Source organism: Bufo gargarizans, chromosome 3 (assembly GCF_014858855.1).
Source record: "Bufo gargarizans isolate SCDJY-AF-19 chromosome 3, ASM1485885v1, whole genome shotgun sequence".
NCBI classification, from domain to species: domain Eukaryota; kingdom Metazoa; phylum Chordata; class Amphibia; order Anura; family Bufonidae; genus Bufo; species Bufo gargarizans.
The window spans coordinates 581,200,446-581,221,252 of NC_058082.1; the positions used below are offsets into that span (position 1 = coordinate 581,200,446).

General features: G+C 43.3%; 1 protein-coding gene across 1 annotated transcript in view; it reads right to left on the reverse strand.

Moving 5' to 3' along the window:
• The window catches only part of LOC122930768 (amyloid beta precursor protein), a 191,164-nt gene that overhangs the window by 69,323 nt on the left and 101,034 nt on the right, over positions 1-20,807 (reverse strand). Inside the window, 2 exon segments of the mRNA XM_044284351.1 lie at positions 11,856-12,023; positions 18,617-18,819. Coding sequence (XP_044140286.1) covers positions 11,856-12,023; positions 18,617-18,819 — 371 coding nt within the window.

Below are 20,807 nucleotides of genomic sequence, written 5' to 3' on the forward strand. Positions count from 1 at the left end.
GCACTGGTGTCTTGCAACGCTGGTGTCCTGGGCTCGAATCCAACCAAGGACTACATCTGCATGGAGTTTGTATGTTCTCCCCGTGTTTGCGTGGGCTTCCTCCGGGTTCTCCGGTTTCCTCCCACACTCCAAAGACATACTGATAGGGACCTTAGATTATGACCCCCATTGGGGACAGCTTGATGCTAATGTCTGTAAAGCGCTGCAGGAATAGGTCAGTGCTCTATAAGTGCATAAAATAAATAATAAATATCTGAATATCCCAGCAAGTAATGGGTGAGGGGGCTCTTTATTTTAGGCTATGTCCAGAATATAGACCCCATATTGGATCAATGCAAATTTTTCCATTTGGAAGAGGGGCAAGTAGCATAACAAAGACCATAATTTTCTCAGAAATCGATTGCCACAATCAGATTAGCAATATCCCTTTGTGGTTCAAAAGTTATCAACACAGAAAGTTGCAACGATAGCCGGGAACGTTCCCTGTGATGCACAGCTATTTGATATGTTCAATGTGTTGTCCCTGGTGCTGAACATAGAAGAACTTTGAAGTTTTGACATTTCGGTGTTGACCGCAAAAGATATTGCAAATCTTATTGCAGCAATCGATTTCTGAGAAAATTCTGGGTCTTTGATATGCTATGTATCCCTCTTCCCGTTGGAAAAAAATTGTCCTTGATCCAATATGGTGGCTTTCAAGATGGCAGCCATGTTCCGGACATAGACTAAAAGATAGGCCCCCTCACCCATTACTTCCTGGGGTATTCAGATATTTCATTTTCTCTTTTGTTTCTGAAATAAAAGGGTGTCCTGCGACTTTTGACTCACCCTGTAGCCTATATTGTATTGGATTTTTGGGACACTCTGAGAGCTGGCTGTATTGTTCAATCATAGAAAAATAAATAGTGCAGCCCCCGTTTTTTCCCTTAGGAAAGAAGCATCAGAGGTGCCTTGAAGCCGCTCGTCTCCCCACAATGACCTTGTTTGGCCGCGGAGACAATTAGAGCATGTCTAGGACCAGCACAATTCCATTGTTTACCTTGTTGCAAACAGAAGGGGGGTGAATTTTTGCTGAATAAAATGTGTGCTGTCTGCGAGTGCATTGATGTATTATGTATTAGATGAAGTCATTTCAACTGGAGGAAATAATTGGTAATACTGGGAGTTGTGTACGGATTCTGGAACACTTCGGGTCAACAGAAAGTAAAACATGAAATCCCTTATGTAACGCTTTAGATTATGTCTGCGATTCCTTCGGACTACAGCGGAATAATATTTGCTGTTGCAATTCTTTTCCCTTTAATGTTTATGCGGTTACCAAAACATTCAGCTACATCCGCTGCCTACAGGTAATGAATATCTGTCGGAGCTGCGACCACAACTGCAATTATCCACACTCCATTAGCTGCAGGTTACATAGAAAAAACTGAAATGTCGGTTCTGACGCCAAATTCTCATCATACGCTGGGAGAAAAGATTCATTTAATAGACCACTTTAAATAAGCCAGGGTCTACACAGCCATTACCTGTCATGCAACCAAAGATCGCTGTGCAGCAGTACAGTCTCCGAGCTCAATGGGCTCGCAGTGCGACTCACGAGTTGCTGCGGCTGCAACCCTAGAATTGCTACAAATCCAGGCAATGTTGGACTTTTTGCAACTCTGGGGTTACAGTTGTGGCAACTTGTGAGTTGTGCTGCAATCCCATTCAGTACAATGGCTGCACTGCTATACAGTGACAGTAGTCGCAGCCAAGATCGCTGTATAGCCCCAGCATAAGGGCTAAAGAACCGTCCATCACTGATATGTCATCGTTCTAGGTGCCAGGACCATTCTAGGCAACCCCTTTCAGAGTAGAGGATATATCTGATAGGTAGATTCCATATGTGTGGATGAATCTGTGTCATGTGTGTCCACACACTAAAGATACAACATATTGGTGGACAACTGGTGGCCTCCAGTGGACCAATTGGCGCAACCTGAAATGCCACGTATATAAGGGAGAGGTGACCACACATGAGCGTTCTGACACCAAAGACCAGAGCTTTTCAAACTGTAGGTTAACTTCAGAGGGAAAACTTAAAAGGATTGTACCATCTCAGACATTGAGGGCATATCGCTAGGATACGCCCAAATGTCTAATAGGTGCAAGGCGACTTGCACCCGGAGGCTGCACCACGCATGCACGCCTGACCTCTATTCATTCCTATAGGAGCACCAAAAATAGCTGAGTAGCACACTTGGCTATTTTAGGAAGTCCCACTGAAATAAATGAGGCGCGAAACACACAAGCACCGCTATGTTCACTTTTCAATAAAATGTACCTGTATAGCGGGGCATCTACAGTTTTTTTTTTAATTTCCCTTATTTCTTGTCCACCTCACTGTGGTGGTCGCGCATGCTCTGATTTAATCTGTCATTTCTATTGCTGCCGCAGTTACAAGAAAAAGAGTTACAGCAGAAAGGACCTACCCCCCCCCCCCCCCCGAGCTGTAATAGGGAGACAACTGCAACATAAAAAGGACACTGCCCTCCACCAGAGCTGTAATAGGGAGACAACTGCAACAGAAAGGACACTGCCCTCCACCAGAGCTGTAATAGGGAGACAACTGCAACAGAAAGGACACTGCCCTCCACCAGAGCTGTAATAGGGAGACAACTGCAACGGAAAGGACACTGCCCTCCACCAGAGCTGTAATAGGGAGACAACTGCAACAGAAAGGACACTGCCCTCCACCAGAGCTGTAATAGGGAGACAACTGCAACAGAAAGGACACTGCCCTCCACCAGAGCTGTAATAGGGAGACAACTGCAACAGAAAGGACACTGCCCTCCACCAGAGCTGTAATAGGGAGACAACTGCAACAGAAAGGACACTGCCCTCCACCAGAGCTGTAATAGGGAGACAACTGCAACAGAAAGGACACTGCCCTCCACCAGAGCTGTAATAGGGAGACAACTGCAACAATAGGACACTGCCCTCCACCAGAGCTGTAATAGGGAGACAACTGCAACAGAAAGGACACTGCCCTCCACCAGAGCTGTAATAGGGAGACAACTGCAACAGAAAGGACACTGCCCTCCACCAGAGCTGCCTGCCGGAAATAAATCTAGGAGAACAACTGTTACAATAAATGGGGAGATCTCTGGATCCATGTGCGGTACAGGGCTGGTTCTAGCTTTGTTGGAAAGAAAGTATCATGCACTACATGTCGTCGGATTTTCAGCTTTATATCCATCTTGGCATAACCTCTTTAAAGGGGATGTCTAGGACTTTATTATTAATGGACCAGCCTTCATTAGCAGCACATACATTATGCACCGGCTTCCACATTTACATAAATGCGTGACCCCAACCAATCTGCTATTGATGCCCTATTGTTTAGGACACCCTCAAGCGCCAGGGTCCATATGCTACAGCTACTTCTGCAGCCCCTAACGCTATACCTGTGGCTGGTGAGGCATCCTCCTGTTATTAGTGTAAGATTAGTAATTTTGGTGTGGGCCCTTACTGGTCTCATGCCCTTATAGGTGAGGCCCATATAAAAAGCATGAGAATACCAGATCCGTACACGGTCTGGTAGAACTACCACCCACCCAGACGTCATATTTGATACCTTTCAATCCTTCTATAAACAACTATACTCGGAGCAGAAAGGTGACCCCAATACTAAGGCAGAGGACTTCCTTTCCTCTGTTCCCCTCCCGAAGGTTTCGTCTGCGGCACTAGCTGAACTTAATAGCCCCATCACGGCTGAGGAGGTGACTTACACAATTAGAGCCCTGAAACTGGGAAAGGCCCCTGGTCCTGATGGCTATACAGCACTTTATTTTAAAAAATTTGCAGACCAGTTGATCCCCTTCGTAACTAAATATTGTAACCACTTATTGCAAGGCTCCACACCCCCACCCGAGTTCTTAGCTGCCAAAATTACTGTGATCCCCAAACCCCATAAAGACCCTCTTTTACCCTCCAACTATAGACCCATCTCACTTTTGAATATAGACAACAAGTTGTTCACCTCGATTTTAGCACGCAGACTCAATAGGATTCTTCCTAGCCTGATACACAAAGATCAGGTGGGTTTCATTCCCGGCAGGGAAGCCCCAGATAATATACGGAAGGTCTTGGGATTAGTTCATGAGGCGAACAGGACTTCAACTCCGGTAGCTTTACTAGCGCTGGATATAGAGAAAGCCTTTGATACAGTCTCTTGGTCCTATCTTTGGCGGACTCTCTCCCACTTTAACATTAGAGGCCCCTTTCTCTCTGCTATTCAGGCTTTGTACTCTTCGCCTCAGGCTAGTCTCAAACTACCTTCCTCTCGCCCGTCTTCTATACCAATTTTTAGAGGAACGCGCCAAGGTTGCCCCCTATCCCCAGCCCTTTTTGCACTAGCCATGGAACCATTAGCGTTACAGATTAGATCTCACCCAGACATAACAGGAATCTCGGTTGGGGGTGTGGAGTATAAATTGAGCCTTTTTGCTGACGACCTTTTGTTAACAGTCACCAATCCTATCATCTCATTTCCCTCCCTTATGTCCCTGCTAAAATTTTTCTCAGATGCATCAGGCCTACTAGTCAACCAGTCTAAGTCGGAGCTTTTGTTGGGTAATGTCACCTCTCAGGTTTCTGAGATTCTTCAGAGCGAGTTTCCATTCCTACACAACACGCACTTCCTTCCATATTTGGGCATATCGCTGACCAAGACACTTTCCACCCTGTACAAATATAATTATCTTCCCATGCTTGCTCAAGTACGGAGGGATCTGCAGTCATGGGAATCTCTTCCAATCTCTTGGGTGGGCAAGATCCATATAGTAAGAATGGTGGTCCTTCCACGGCTACTATACCTATTCCGCACCTTGCCAATCCCAGTCCCAGCGTCAGACTTGGGGGCTCTCCAGGCGGACATTCTTAAATTTATCTGGGCCCATAAACGAGCCCGTATTTCTAAGCTTGTTATGTGTCGTCATAAGGCTCAGGGTGGCCTTTCAGTGCCGGACTTAGCTCAGTATTACCGGGCTGCCAGATTAGCTCAGCTATTTCTGACTCATCTCCCTGCACAAGCTCAACCTATATGGGTTTCCCTTGAACAATCGCTGCTGGGGATGTTCTCCTGGAGAGCTCTTATTTGGACCACATCCTCACTGCCCTCCTCACTCCGTACCAAATCCCAACTCTCATACTATGCTTTGCTTTTATGGAGATCTATTAGGTTCAAGCGCTCCCTTCAATCTCAACCGTCCCCCTTAGAATACCTTTTGGGTAATCCGGCTTTCCCCCCAGGACTTCAATCTGGGGCTTTCTCATGGTGGGCCGAAAAAAAATTGTGCTCCCTCCGGGATTTCCTAGTAAGGGGTAAAATCCTAACCATGTCTGACTTCCTTGAAAAATTCACGCCTCCGGCTCGTGAGCAATTCAATGTCCGGAGAGTGTTCTCCTTTTTTCACTCCCTAAAAAGTGGTCCACATACTATTGATTATACTCCTTTTGAGAGACTAATGTCCTTCTCTCTATATAAGCAGGGTTTACTGTCCCGGATTTACTCGGCTCTTACTGCACCTCCAGAGGATTCTAAGCTCCGCTACATGTTGGAATGGGAGGCAGATCTGTCGGAGGAATTCAGTGTATCCAGGTGGCACCAGCGTTCCCAGACGCTCTCTAAAGGGTCGTGGCAGACTACCCTGGCAGAGACCTCTATTAAAATTCTCCACCGGACATATTTGGTTCCTGCCAAATTGCACTACTTCTACCCAGAGGTCCCCTCTACTTGTTTCCGGGGTTGTGGGGAGGAGGGCACGATGTTCCACACGTGGTGGACGTGTCCCATGGTGTCCAGACTATGGGGTCGCATTCGTGATCTGCTCTCATCCTTGTTGGGGCGCGCCCTCCCCCTTACTCCCCCGGTGTTTTTGCTTGGAGACAAGCCATCTAAACTACCGAATGCTAGGTTCAAGTTAACCCAGTTCATCTTGCTTGCTACAAGGATACATATTGCCTCCCAGTGGCGTACCTCTAATTTGAGCTACCAAACGGTGATTGATAGGGTTAACAGGATCTACCAATGCGAACGGATGTCAGCTATCCGCTCCGATACATTTCCCTTATTTGAGAATGTCTGGGAACCTTGGTCATCTTCTCCTCACTCGGCCAACCTTTCGCTCTATTCTGAGCTTTGATAGGTTATGGTATATTACATAAGCAATTATGGGATGGAAGTAAATATGGGCCTTCTTCTTGTTGATCGCCATCCGAGACTTAACTTATGCAATTTTGAACTGCATGACTGCTACCCCTGACTTCTTGACATTTTCTTTATTTTTGATTGTTGTTTTTTTTTTTCTTTGTCTTTCTGTTTTTTGTATTATTTGTGTACACCTACTTGACTGGACGCTGCGTCCTTTATTTTATGCACAAGTACTGTGTGCCTTATTATTGTGAAAAACTTTAATAAACATCATTGAAACATAAAAAGCATGAGAAGCCCTGTTGTAGATTATAATGGAGCCTGACCATGCATGCACAGCCACCGCTACAAATGAGGGGCACTGAATGTATTGAGTGACGAGTTGCATAGGATACCCCCAAAATGTGACAGGCTGGCCGGCACTGATATTATGTCTATTATGGCAGTGTACTTGTAGCACAGGACAGTCTCAGAGGATCAACCCTTTAAAATATCCTAACACCTTGAAAGACTGATAATAGAGAGAAAAGAGGAAAGCAAAATGGAGATGGAGAGTTCTTCTATTCCTTATGTATTATAACAATAAAAAATTGATACTTCTGTCTGTAATAATATCTACTTTTTTTCTGGACTGTAATGTAAAGGTCTATTCCCATCTCCTAAAAAATGTCATATTTCTAGGATACGCCATCACTTTATGATCAGTGGGAGTCCGATCTCTGGGGCCTCCACAGTTTTTGATAATGTCCCATCATAGTCTCTAACTCAATAGTGGTGCCCCGATCATCTGCTGTGCAGTACGGGTCTATTCAAGTCAATGGTCCCTGCGCATCCCAGTAGCCGGGAGCACTGAACTGGTGCTGCAGCCCCCTTCATTATCAAGATCATTAAAGGTGCCAGAGGTCAGACCCCCGATGATCATAAAGTGATGGCATAATCTAGCAATAAGCCAGGACTTTATGAGATGGGAATACATCTTTAAGAGCTCTCTGAGATCCGAAATCATCACTGCTCAATAGACTGCCGCAGTTAATGTTCCAGCTGGGAGACGTACACAGCCTCAGGCAAACCGGACTGGGAAAATATATGAATGGTAAGAAAACTAACCATTATGATTATTTTTTTTCTTTTCTTGATGGAACATCTCTAAATATCCTCGCTGACATATCCAGAGTAACTCATTGTCGGGAGACATTTACTTACGGATGGTTGTCAGCGATAACTCCACCGCAGACAATCTATTGATTACACGGAATCCGTTCTGAGAAACAGTTTTGATCACAATCCAAAATTTGCCAGATATGTCCAAGTATTTTTAAAAATCCTGAGAGAATATAAATGGTGATGCTCAATTTTAATTTGATCCCTTATTATTTACCTTACAAGTAAGGCTACTTTCACACTGGCGTTTTGGCTTTCTGTTTGTGAGATCCATTCAGGGCTCTCACAAGCGGCCTAAAACGGGTCAGTTTTGCCCAAATACATTATGAATGGAAAAGGATCCGCTCAGAATGCATCAGTTTGCCTCCGTTCCGTCTCCATTCCGCTCTGCTTGCAGCGTTTTGGTGTCTGTCTGACGAAATTGAGCCAAACGAGTCCGTTCTGACACACAATGTAAGTCAATGGGGACGGATCCATTTTCTATGACACAATATGGCACAATAGAAAACTGATTGATCCGTCCTCCATTGACTTTCAATGGTGTTCAAGACATTTCCGTCTTGGCTATGTTAAAGATAATACAAACGGATCAGTTCTGAACGAATGCAGACGTTTGTATTATCTGAATGGATCAGTCTGAAGATCCATGATGGATCCGGACCAAACTCGAGTGTGAAAGTAGCCTAAGAGGCTGTGTTCATAAAGGAGCTTTGATAGATAATAGAACAGTGAACCGGCTTGCGCACTACTCTTCCATTCATAGAAGGGTATCAGGGACCCCTTGTACTTGGTACCGCTTGGGATGCCAGCAGTCACACCCTCTGGAATGTAATATTTATCACCCATCCTGTGAATAGGTGATACACTTAATGAGGTAACCCCCTTAAAAGCAATCAACAATTTTGGATAGTTTTGTTATAAGTTTTATTTAAAAATGTGGACCGTTTGAATTCTGCAGCCTGTATGTATTCCAATACATAGCATCCTGCAGAATGCTGGTCACCAGAGGAGCTGTCTGACGGCTTTGTTTCTGGTATCCCTCTATTCTCTTCCTAATGACATTCAAAGCCAGCTTTGATTTGGACATACATCAGCTTAGATAATTGTTCAGGAGAGGAGGCCACAGAATGAACCATCAAACCGCCAATCTGACTGTGACTGTTATTCTGCAGCTGCGATGTAATGGAAAACATGAAGGCTGCAGATGCCAAATGGTTCCATTAAAAAAATAAAAAATAAAAGCCTAGTATAAGAATGATTTGTAGCCCAATCTACATGAAATAAAAATATCCAAAGATGTTTAAAGAGTATAAGTCAGCAAGATCAACCATATTAAACCGGGCATATGATTGATCATGCAAAGTTAAATGATTCCTCTGCATTTGTGTTAATCTGTGGCTCTGTTGTAGAGAAATATGCACCTTACTGCATGTGCTAATAAGGTGTTTAGAACATTGAGGGGTGGGCCTAGCACCTCAGAGCACCGCTTCACCATCGCCTTTCCCCTTTGGTCCTTCTTCTCTGAGTGACAGGGGGTCAGGCAAGCTCACTGTTTTCCTGCCTGGCCTTGTAATTTCGCACATGCACATGTGAATGATGACTCAGCGCATGCGCAGTCCAGATCTGGGGGCTGTTATAGAAGAAAAGAAATGGGTAAAACCTTATTAATGGCCATGGTTATGAAATGGATATGAGCTCAAGTGCTCAAACTGGTTGTGAATATATTGCCATTCTAATGAAAAACGGTATGCTAGATTTATGTCACTGTATAGACCTGAGAAGATGTGCACTCTACCGCAGAACCATATATAAAGTACTGGATGGAAGCAAAGTGCAAAACATATCTCCTATGAAAATCTACATGTAGAACATGGTGACAGCAAAGCAGCCTGGGTCTGCAGTTTTGAAAAAAAAAAGGCACAATGTTATTGAGAAATGCAAATTCTTGTCACGCGTCTCGTTTCACATCATCTGCACCTTTCTTTGAATGATGCCTGAATGTAAAATTTATCTTGCCAGATTTCAGAAAGCCTGTATTAAAAGGTTAAACTCATGAATGCTTAAGTACAGCAATATAGCGTCTAATGATAGATGCTTACCATTCATTACTGCAAAATGATTTTCTGCAGAGCGAATATTATACTGCAGGTTAATATTCTATTCTGAAAATGTTACAGCACATCTCTATCATATCAATTGTCTCTCACCTCTGTCTCACACCATCTACTGCTCCAAGCCTGGATCCTTCAAATATGAGCATTCTCTGAGGCTACCACTCGCTCTTGGTCTTCTCTCCACTCTACCTATCGCTTTCCCATGCTCCCTTTTGCCACACTATACCGCACTCTCCACTCTACCACTCACCTTCATTCTCCATATACTGCTCTCTAACTAGCTCTTGACCTAGAACTTTGTCACTCTCCATCAACTGTTCTAACTAGCTCTAAACCTACAACGTTGTCACTGTCCATCTATGGTAGCTTTCAATCTACTGTTCCTCTTGCTCTCTATCGCTTATTTTAGCTCTTCAACTACTGCCTCTCTCTCACTCTCAGTCCACCACTCTATATCTTTCTCACTACTGCTCTCAATCGTTCTGTCACGAGGGTGTCACGACCTATCACGCACCCTGTGGTGCCTGGGGTCAGAAGGTCGCAGCGGGTGGCTACTCACCCGATTTCAAGGGATCGCTCCATGACCTAGTAGTGGGAATGGATTCCGGTCCAGGTTTTCCTGTTTTGGTTTACTATCCTTTTTGTCCTTTCTAGGTTTTGGTAGTTTTCCTTTCAGCTGTTCTTTGTCTGCCACTCCCAGCCACTATTTAGACTCTCTTCCTACTTCCCTTGTTGCAAGATATAGACCTTCCTTTCTGGGTATCTATTCTGACCTCAGGTGGCGTTGCTGTGGAGCCTGCTGGAGCTGTTGGAACCAGTGCGGTTGGATCTCTGGTTCTCTCCAGTTTATGTCCAATTGTCTGATGTCTCCCTTCGGGGATTATATGTGGTGTTTCTATTGTTTGTCCACTCCCTTACCCTAGGTGTCAGTGGTGAGGACTAGTGCTCCCACCGCCCTACTCAATCTACCTAGGGCTTATTTCAGGGTAAGCCAGAGACGAGGCACATGATCAGCGTGCGGGTGAGCAACCCGTCTTGGGACGCCAGGGTAGCCAGGTTCCAGCGGCTAGGCGAGTTAGGGGTCACCACTCCTCCCTCTCCCTTGTGTTTGGGCACCCGGTCTCCCTTCCCTCTGCGCCGCACGTCTGGTACCTGCCTTACCAGACGTGATACATTCTCCCTTTCCATCTACTGCTGCACCTATCACGTGCCACCACTACCTTTTGATCTCCATCTATCGTTGCTCACTAACTACATATCACTCTTGCACTCCACTTACTCCTCCCTCCCCCTAGTTCTCCATCGACTGCTCTCCATCTACCTTTCACTCTTGCTGTCTGTCTATAGCTCATCCTTGCTCTCAAACTACTACCCTCATTCCCACTCTGCTTCTTGGTCAACTATGACTCTAATTCTCTCCCAGCATATCACTCTCTGTAACACTCTATTGCTTTCTGTCCACCACCAATCTGCTGTCTTCCATCTACCACTGACTATCTCAGCACCTATCACTCACGGTTGTTCTCTACTTACCACTCCCTCTTGTTCTCCATCTTTCGTTCACCTTTACACAGTCTACCATGGTCTCTGCCTTTCAATCTACCACTAGCACATGTTCTCACTCGCTCTCTGGATCTATCTACTACACATGAAAAGATAGGTTAACATTCTGGACAAAATTGAATTTAACAAGAAGACAGATCGAGCCACAGTTTACCCGCTCACTCACATAAGCAAATGTTTTTGTGCAATCATCTCTGAATATCAACATTAGACGGATACAAAGAAGAACGGCGGGTGGAGTGTGCTCTTCACAGAGAATTTTAAATGGCACCGTAGCAAGCTGTGAGCATTTGATTGGGACATAAGTGATTAATACTTGCTAAACCGAGGGAAATGCTAAAGTATATGTGACAGCTCCAGAAAACGATGAGCTTCCTCTAATCTACGTTCTAACTGGTTTTGAGAGAACATAAGCAACCGGCTTCATCCACTTAAAAATATGAACTTCGTCTTTCCATTCATCACCTTAATTAGCTTACTAAGTGCATCCTCATAAATTTCCACACACAAACTCTTCCACGGGAACAATCATTATCTTGCAGGAGACAAACTAGTAAAAAAAATCTTCAGGTTTTTATGGTTATGAAAAAATAAAGTCCCAAAGGCAAACAAAGTGTTAGTCAAACACATAAAGTAAACCCACAGATTATTATGCTTCCACCGAAGGGAGTTAATAGTGAAAAAAACACAAGGTGAGAGAAGCTGTTAACAGCAGGAACTAGAAAGGTTAGTTACAGGCCAATTGTGGACTAACAGGATGCAATTGATTATAAGGAGCAGAGTCTGTGGTTATAGGTTGCCACAAGTCAGAGAGGTCCACTTACTGACGTTGCCACAGACTGCCATGCAGTATTCCTCCGAATCAAAGTTGTTCCGGTTCCCGCCACAGCCTCCATAAATGAACTGTACGCATTTCCTTTCAGTGACATCATAGAACCAGCGGGTGATCATGGCTCGGCAGGGGCCAGTCTCAGCTTCCTCAGAGCACACCTCTATTATAAGATGTGGAGGAACTAAGTTTAGTATGAGCACAGAAAGGTCTACAAGAATAATATATTGATGGCAATATGCTTTTAAGTAGGTGGTGGGTTTGACTTTTCCGACAAGTACATTCATGGTCAATCGAAGAGGATGGACTAGCTAGCCACCTTCCTCATCCTGGTACCATCAGCATCATGGCCACCTGGATCTTTGGATATCTTTCTGCAGCCGGCCTATGGACCACAGGACCAAAATGTACTGCCAGATGAAGAAAACCCCACAAAGGCATAAAAATAAAAATTGTTTCTCCATTTCAAGTTTTGGGTAAAATGGCTTGAAAATGTGAGGCTAAGAAGGGGTGTTCCCGACTTTAATACTGATGACTTATCCACTGATCAGATACTGCATGAGTAGAGAAGTCTTGGAAAACCACTTTAATATGAGACAGAAGAGAAGATTGGTGAGATCTGCCAGAACTTATATAATGTTTACGTCCATCTTATATAACACTGGGGATGGGGTCCCCACCCAATTTTTTGTCCATCATATAACAAGCCAAACACGTTACGTAGGTTATACACATTAGATAGCTGTCATCCAAATGCTCATTCGGAAGACCGCTGTCTTTTCTTAGACCACATATGCAGGAACACTTGGGCTTGTCCAAGCGTGCATCTGTTTTCCATGGGGAAAGGAGATTAAATCACCAGAAGAAAACTTCTGTTGGCAGCTTCTTTTTCAGGAGAACAAAAAAGGTCAGGCATGATGCTGAAATCAAACATCTGACATGAGGGGAGTCAAAAGGCATAGATGGTGAGGAGTTTGGCCGACATGGCTTATGACCAGCTGAATTAAAAAAAAAAAAAAGTTGCAGGGGGGGTTAGGGTTGGAATGCAGCAAATCCTTGAAGATGGAAGACGGCCACCGATTCTTACAACTATATGGCTCATCTAAGGACACGCTGCACAAAACCACACCTTGCGGTCTCACCAAATGAAAGAAAAATACTCCTGAGCTCTGTAAGCTATGCCGTATTTACTTAGCCCTGGAGAACTTTAGGTTATAGACATGGTATTCCATAGCTGTCTCTTGGAAGCGTTTCCATCACTACAGGAAGAACTCTGTGTAACAATGGATTTAATATGCACAACTGTGTCCTCGGATAGATCGGTTTTCTGTGCACTATAAAGGCTCGCACACAGCTGTGTAACAGCACTGCCAATTAACGTCACGTATCAAGCCCACAAAAGACAATTTGCTTTATAGGGGGAAGATGGCACCACATTATTACAATGCACTAAAAAGAGCAATTTACATTTGCAATTATCCCAACAAACTGCTGGCTCTGAAATCTTCTTTTTACGCCTTCCAGTACTCGAAGAGTAAGCATTGGTATAGTTAATGAATTTATTTTTGTCTGAACGGTTTCTCTACGCGGGTATGTAATGAAAAACCTGTGGTCCAATCATTTGGCCCATTCTTTGAAACAGATCTGTCGTTGAAATGGCCACAGTGGACGGCAAAGACATTGGTCAGCCAGGTGGCCACTGCCAAAGCAGAGAGGACCTTCTGTTCTACAAAGCGACTGTCTAGTAAGTCTCACATAATACAAGCTCTTACCAATACATCTGACAAGTCACAAACTGATGAATATCGGCAATGAATACTGCTGTGATCACCAGGAAGAGAACCAAACCTTTGATGGGGAATTAAAGGGGTTATCCTGCAAAAGATAGTGATGACCTATCCTCATGTCAGGTCATCATTACCACATTGGTGGGAGTCCGAGTCCCGGCATGCCCACTGACCAGCTGTTTCAGGAAGCCACAGAGATCTAGTGAGCGATATGACCTACCGACTGCTTAACAAGCACGGCGCTGTACACTGTATAGCGGCTATGCTTGGTATTGCAGCTCAGATCTGTTGACTTGAATGGGGCCGAGCTGCAACTAGGGGACGTGACCGATGTACAGTGACGTCACTGGCCTAGGAAGACGCCATGGCGCTCACAGAGCGCCCGGACTCTTCTAAAAACGGATTGCCTGGAGTCCCGGGAGTCGGTCTCTCGCAGATCTGATATTGATGACCTAACCTGAGGTAAAAATACAACATGCTACGGTTTTCTGAAAAGCCTGATCAGTCAAAAAGACTGAACTGAAGACATTCTGAACGGATTGCTCTCCATTCAGAATGCATGGGGATAAAATGGATCAGTTCTTTTCCGGATTTGAGCCCCTAGGACGGAACTCAGCGCCGGAAAAAAAACCCGCTAGTGTGAAAGTACCCTTAGCAGTCAGGGCTACAGTATGTATTTCAGAGCAGATTTAAGCACTGACAGCAGGGGAACGGAGGGGTAAAAAAATTATGATCTGAACTCTTATGTGTAGTACTGTTTATGAAGTACTGCAGATAATAGTCCGAGATCGTGGTCTAGCTAAAAACCTTTTTTTAGATTATAAAGCTTTTGACAATTTATTTTCGAACACATTTAGGATATTTTTCTTTTTTTTCCCTCACAGGTGAAACTGGAAAAATTAGAATATCGTGCAAAAGTCCATTTATTTCAGTAAGGCATCTTTCACACGACCATTTTTTTTCCCGTTTACGGGCCGTTTTTTGCGTTCCGTATACGGAACCATTCATTTCAATGGTACTCCGTATGCATTCAGTTTCTGTTCCGTTGAAAGATAGAACATGTCCTATTATTGCCCGCAAATCACATTCCGTGGCTCCATTCAAGTCAATGGGTCCGCAAAAAAAAACGCATCCGTATGTCTTCCGTATCCGTTCCGTTTTTGCGGAACCATCTATTGAAAATGTTATGCCCAGACCATTTTTTTCTATGTAATTACTGTATATTGTATATGCCATACGGAAAAACGGAACGGAAACACAACAGAAACAAAAAATGGAACAACGGATCCATGAAAAACAAACTGCAACACTGAAAAAGCTGGTCATGTGAAAGAGGCCTAATGCAAATTTAAAGGAATTGCATTAATGCAGCTTAAAATTAGAATTTTCTAAAAAGGTTCAATATTCTAGGCTCAAAGTGTCACACTCTAGTCAGCTAATTAATCCATACCCCCTGAGCAAAGGATACCTCAAAATTGTGACTTTTGGGTTTCATAAGCTGTAAGCCATAATCATCCGAATTATACCAAATAAAGGCTTGAAATATCTCACTTTGCATGTAATGAGTCTCATCTGTTAGTTTCACCTTTGAAGTTGCATTACTGAAATAAATGAACTTTGCACAATATTCGAATTTTTCGAGTGTCACCTGTAGAATTTTATTATGGGTGGGGTGTTGCGCTTTTATTTTCTTACCCTGTTGGGGGCGCTTTAGGAAAGCATACAAAAGCATCATCTACTAGGACAGTAATCGCCAATGTGTGGCACATTGGTTGTTGTAAAACTGCAACTCCAGTTAATATTTTGTAGAGCCACATGGCCAAGAATGAAAATCCTTACCAAAACCGAAAAACCGCATTAAAAACGCATTGAAAAAAAACCTGCCTGAACCAAGCTTTGGGCGTTGGGTCTGTCTTTACTCTATGTGATTCGTGTACTGAAACGATGACCAAACAAAGGCACATCTACCAATCATAATTTCTTGCTATATCTTTACAGACAGCAATATTTCTGACACAGAGCTCCAAATGCCTATGCATACAGTTGAAGTGCACCTGTCAGCGGGATCAAGCACACTGCCTGGATGGGTTGATTCGGCTGATTAAAATAATACCAGTCTTGTAGAATTGGTTGCGGTGTCCTGGAGAAAACATACTTATTTCTATACGTAAATGAGGCCATTAGTGCGACAAGGGCCGTGGCCAGCACTGGACTTCTGAGGCACACCGAGTGGCTAAGCCCTGGCGCTCGGTGCGCTGAAGCCCATATTTGCCCCCTAGAACGCCACAAGTGATTTTTACAAGACAGGAATCATTTTAAATCAGCAGGATCAATCCTACCAGGTGGTATGCCCGTCTCGGTGTTATGTTTGAGATTGATCTTTCCTTCACTCTTGTATTCAATGGCACGCCAGTTCATGCCACCTGCACCTCAGAAACATCCCTAGAATCTGCCCCTTTCTTACCTGTAAACAAGAACTCTCATCGTTGCCCTGATCCATTCCCGCCTCTATTACTGTAACTCACTACTAATTGGCCTACCCCTCACCAGACTCTCCCCTCTCCAATCTATCCTGAATTCAGCAGCCAGGGTCACCTATCTGTCTAACCACTACTCCGATGCCTCCACCCTGTGCCAGTCATTGCACTGGTTGCCCATACAGTACAGGATTCAATTTAAACCGCTCATTCCCCCTCACAAAGCTCTCCACAGTGCTGCACCCCCTACATCTCCTCCCTCATCTCTGTCTACCATCCTACAGGTGCTCTGCATTCTGCCAATGGCTTACGACTGACATCCACCATAATCCGAACCTCTCACTCCCGTCTCCAAGACTTCTCCCGAGCTGCACCAGTTCTCTGGAACGCCCCACCCCAAGACATCAGGTTAATTCACAATATACACAATTTTAGGCTCTTTCTAAAAACAAGTCTTTTCAGGGTGGCCTATCACATCCCCCTTATCTTACTCCAACCCATTCACCCCCCTTCATCATTCTTCAGAACCTGATCCATCATCTATGTCTATCCACCACGCCCAATGCTCTCGAAGCACTACAGATATCAGCTGGTGACGGCTCATACAGCCTTATATCTAGCCTGACTTCTTCTCTTGCCGCTCGTGATGTCCGCCGGCTGGAGGCAGAGGAGGAGGGAATAATAGGACAGAAGGGCTGAAAGAGGTGTGTTTTTCTGGCCACATCGCCCAGTAACGCCGCCCCTGAGCACCTATAGAAGCTCATTTGCATACGTTTAAAAAGTGTTATTTTCATGATCTGGATGAGGGAAGAGAAAGGTACGATTGTAATGAGGGTCAAAGAGTCTATAACCTGATCTAAAACGCTCAGATTAGGTTAAAGACTCCCTTTAATGTATAAACAGTATGTCGTGAGCTCCACCTAGTGACAGCTGCAGGCAGAAAAAATTCTCTCACTTAAGCTATGTCTATGTTTGGAGCTCAATGTCAGAAAAACACACCTCTGACCACTATAAAGATATCTTAAGAAATTAAAATCGGCACAAAATATTGGACCTATTTACTAGAAAACAAAACGGGTGGAAATTTCCTATACGATTGTTACTTGCTGTACCTTTGCGCCAATGCGAATGACTGCCACAGATATTGCAAACGTATAAACATTGTACAACGTATCAATCGCTATACGAAAAAGTCACAATAAATTGACATTTAGTTCCGTGATATAATAATCAAATAGCATGTAATGGATTTGCAAAGCATTTATATGGTGGTAATAGTATAACGCAAGCATAAATAAATCTCTATAAAAATATAACATAAAACTAAAATACTAGATGTAAACTTTAATCGTTTATAAAATTGACATAAAATATGATGCTGGTAATAAAACTGGAACCTATCAAAAGGCTAAATAAATAGGACAAGACATTTTTAGACCATCATTTCTTGCTCTTCCATGGGCGCTGCTTCCTAATAGATGAATCAGTTTTCTCAACAGACCGCAATCTTTAGTTGTGATGAAACGCATCTGCAATCTGCTAATCTGGGTCATGTAATCCAAGAAGACTGGAAAGTGAAAATCTCTCCAATGATCTACTCATACCCCGGACTTTAACGAGGGGACATCTTCTATGTCTAGAGCAGGGATAGGCAACTTTCGGCACTCCAGCTGTTCTGAAACTACAACTCCCAGCATGCATACTTGCTTTGTTCTTCTCAGAACTCCCACAGAAATGAATGGGACATGCTGGGAATCATAATTTCACAACTGCTGGAGTGCCGAAGGTTGCTTACCCCTGGTCTACAGGACAGAAGGTTTCTACGGAAACAAAAGGGAAGTTTTTATAGTAAGATCAGTGAGGCTATGGAACTCTCTGCGAGAGGAGGTGGTGATGGTGATTGGAGTCAGGATATAATTTTTTTGCCCCTAAAATGAGACTTTGCTTCTACTTCATGAAGGTTTTTTGCCTTCTTCTGGATCAACTTTGTGGGATTACAGGCTGAACTGGATGGACGGATGTCTTCTTAAGTCTTTGTTACTATGATCCAATTTTGACTAGAAGAGGACTGTAAAAATATCACTATGTATTAATCGTAGTTTAGACCAGGGTAGATTTGAAAACTGCATTTAGATAAATGATTTATTCTGACAAATAATAAAAAAAATATATATAATAATAATAATAATAATAAAAAAAAAAAGCTAAGTGCCATCACCATATGTATATGTGTGTGTTTTGTTTAAATACCCGCCATTTTGGATAATCGATGAAGCTGGGTTATTGGAATTTTTCTACATCTTTAAACATAAAACATTTAGGATATTTATCACATTTATTACTTTTTTTTTATTTTTATTTGTCAATAAACCTGAACCAAGATAGGATTACATTCAATAAAACCTTTTCTGATTAAAGGGCTCATTAAATGCTATTAAACAAGTATATTACTTATAAAAGATTACCATATGAGATACGAATAGTGTAATTACCTCTGACAACTTCTTCCACGGATTCTGTAGTTGTGGTAGTGGTTGTGGCGATGCTTGTAGTCCTCTCGGTGGCTTCCTCAAAGGGTTCTTCAGGTTCCTCTTCCATATCTTCTCCATCATCTTCATCATCATCAACCTCTTCTTCCTCCACTTCTACAACCTCTTCCTCCTCTTCTTGACGTCCTTGAAGGGCTTTGTCGTCACTGCAAAATAATGTACAAACCTTTAGCTTATCAGAAATCCAATCAACATCGCTACTTAGTAAAGTAAGACGTTTTTTAAGTCTGGTCACTGTCTGCCACAAACACAGAACACTTACCTTGTGCTGCAATATAAACATCAGAGGGATTACAGGGCAGATCTTTACTGAAATGCAATGTAACTTATTGATTTATGCACCACCTACTATAACGAAAGTATACCAAATTTGTATTTATTTTTTCTCGTTGAGTTAATTTATTATACGCAATTATATAGGGCTGACATATTCTGCAGTGCTTTGCAGACATTAGCATCAAACTGTCCCCAACGGGGCTCACAATCTAAGTTCCCTATCAGTATGTCTTTGAAATGTGGGAGGAAACCCATGCAAACATGGGGAGAATATACGAACCCCATGCAGATGTTATCCATGGTCAGATTCGAACGCAGGACCCCATTGCTGGAACGCACCAGTGCTAACCACTGAGCCACCGTGCTTCCTTCAATATAGCGAACAAAACTCACCAGTAGGCTGACTGCTGAGTTCACTTTCTCCTCATCAGAAGCAGCTCTGAGGAACAGTTACCATTAGATATGAGCGGTAAATGAATCAAATTCAACGTGAATTTTGTCAAATTTAAATTTGCATCAAAATTTTCAGTGACCTGATTTAGGCAAATTTTTGGGAGAAATGAAAAAAGAATAAGAATCTAAAAATGTGAGACTAGAGAGTCATAGTAGACCTCAGACTGTCATACACCCGTTTTCAGGCCAACTGGAGCACTTTCAGTTCGGGTGGAAACAAACCGATCGATTAGGCTGAATCCAATTTTGAGAGTGATCTGCTTGTCTCTATTTACCATCCTAACCTTGTAAAATTCAGGGCAGTACCCAATGCTCCCGGTAGTGACAGAAGCCCACACCCATGCACGTCCGGCCTAGCAAATAGTACACTTGCGAGTTTAAGACTAGGGAGTCTGAAGGACACATCTCTTTTTATTTGGTATTCTCAATGTATTCAAATTTTTATGCCTATGATGTCACCAAATCCTCTTCCTAGAAGGCAACATATGAGGGGATTATCACACCTCAACAAGATTAACAGTGGAGCTCGAGGGAGGCAATGAGATTATGAAAGAAGAACTGGTTTAGGTGCATACAGCTGCCCATGCAAGTAGAGCTTTTCACAGGAATATTTTTTACGGCATGTTAATAAGATATTAGAATATTTTTTCATATCCACCACATTTGCCCACTTTTCCATGGGATTTCTTTATTCTTAGGCTTGGCAATGGTCGAATGTGAATAATCCAGCCTGTTAGGTACATTTTTCAGTAGACTACAGATGTTTGAAGCCCCCATACCACATCATATGGTTAGAGGATCCTTCTGACTTTACTGTCAATATCTAAATTATTGTCTACAGGACTTTAGATATTACCAGTAAAGTCAGAAGGATCCTATAACTTAGAAACTGCATGATCAGACAATAAATAATGTATTAGTAATTGTAAAGCAGGTGCATGGATTAAAATAATAAAAAAAAAAGTTCCAAACCCTCTCCGTTCCAGCGCTGCTGATGCTTGGTTTTCAGGACTGCACATATATGCACATAACATGGCACGTAACATGCACATATTACACGTGACCATCGCAGCCAATCACTGTCGTGCTGTGTATAGCTGAGGCCAGTAAGGCCCCTTTCACACGAGCGAGTATTCCGCGTGGGTGCAATGCGTGATGCGAACGCATTGCGCCCGCACGGAATCCGGACCCATTCATTTCAATGGGTCTGTGTACATGAGCGTTGGTTTTCACCAATCACTTGTGCGTTGCGTGAAAATCGCAGCATGTTCTATATTCTGCGATTTTCACGCAACGCTGGCCCCATAGAAGTGAATGGGGCTGCGTGAAAATCGCATCCGCAAGCAAGTGCAGATGCATTGCGTTTTTCACTGATGGTTGCTAAGAGATGTTGTTTGTAAACATT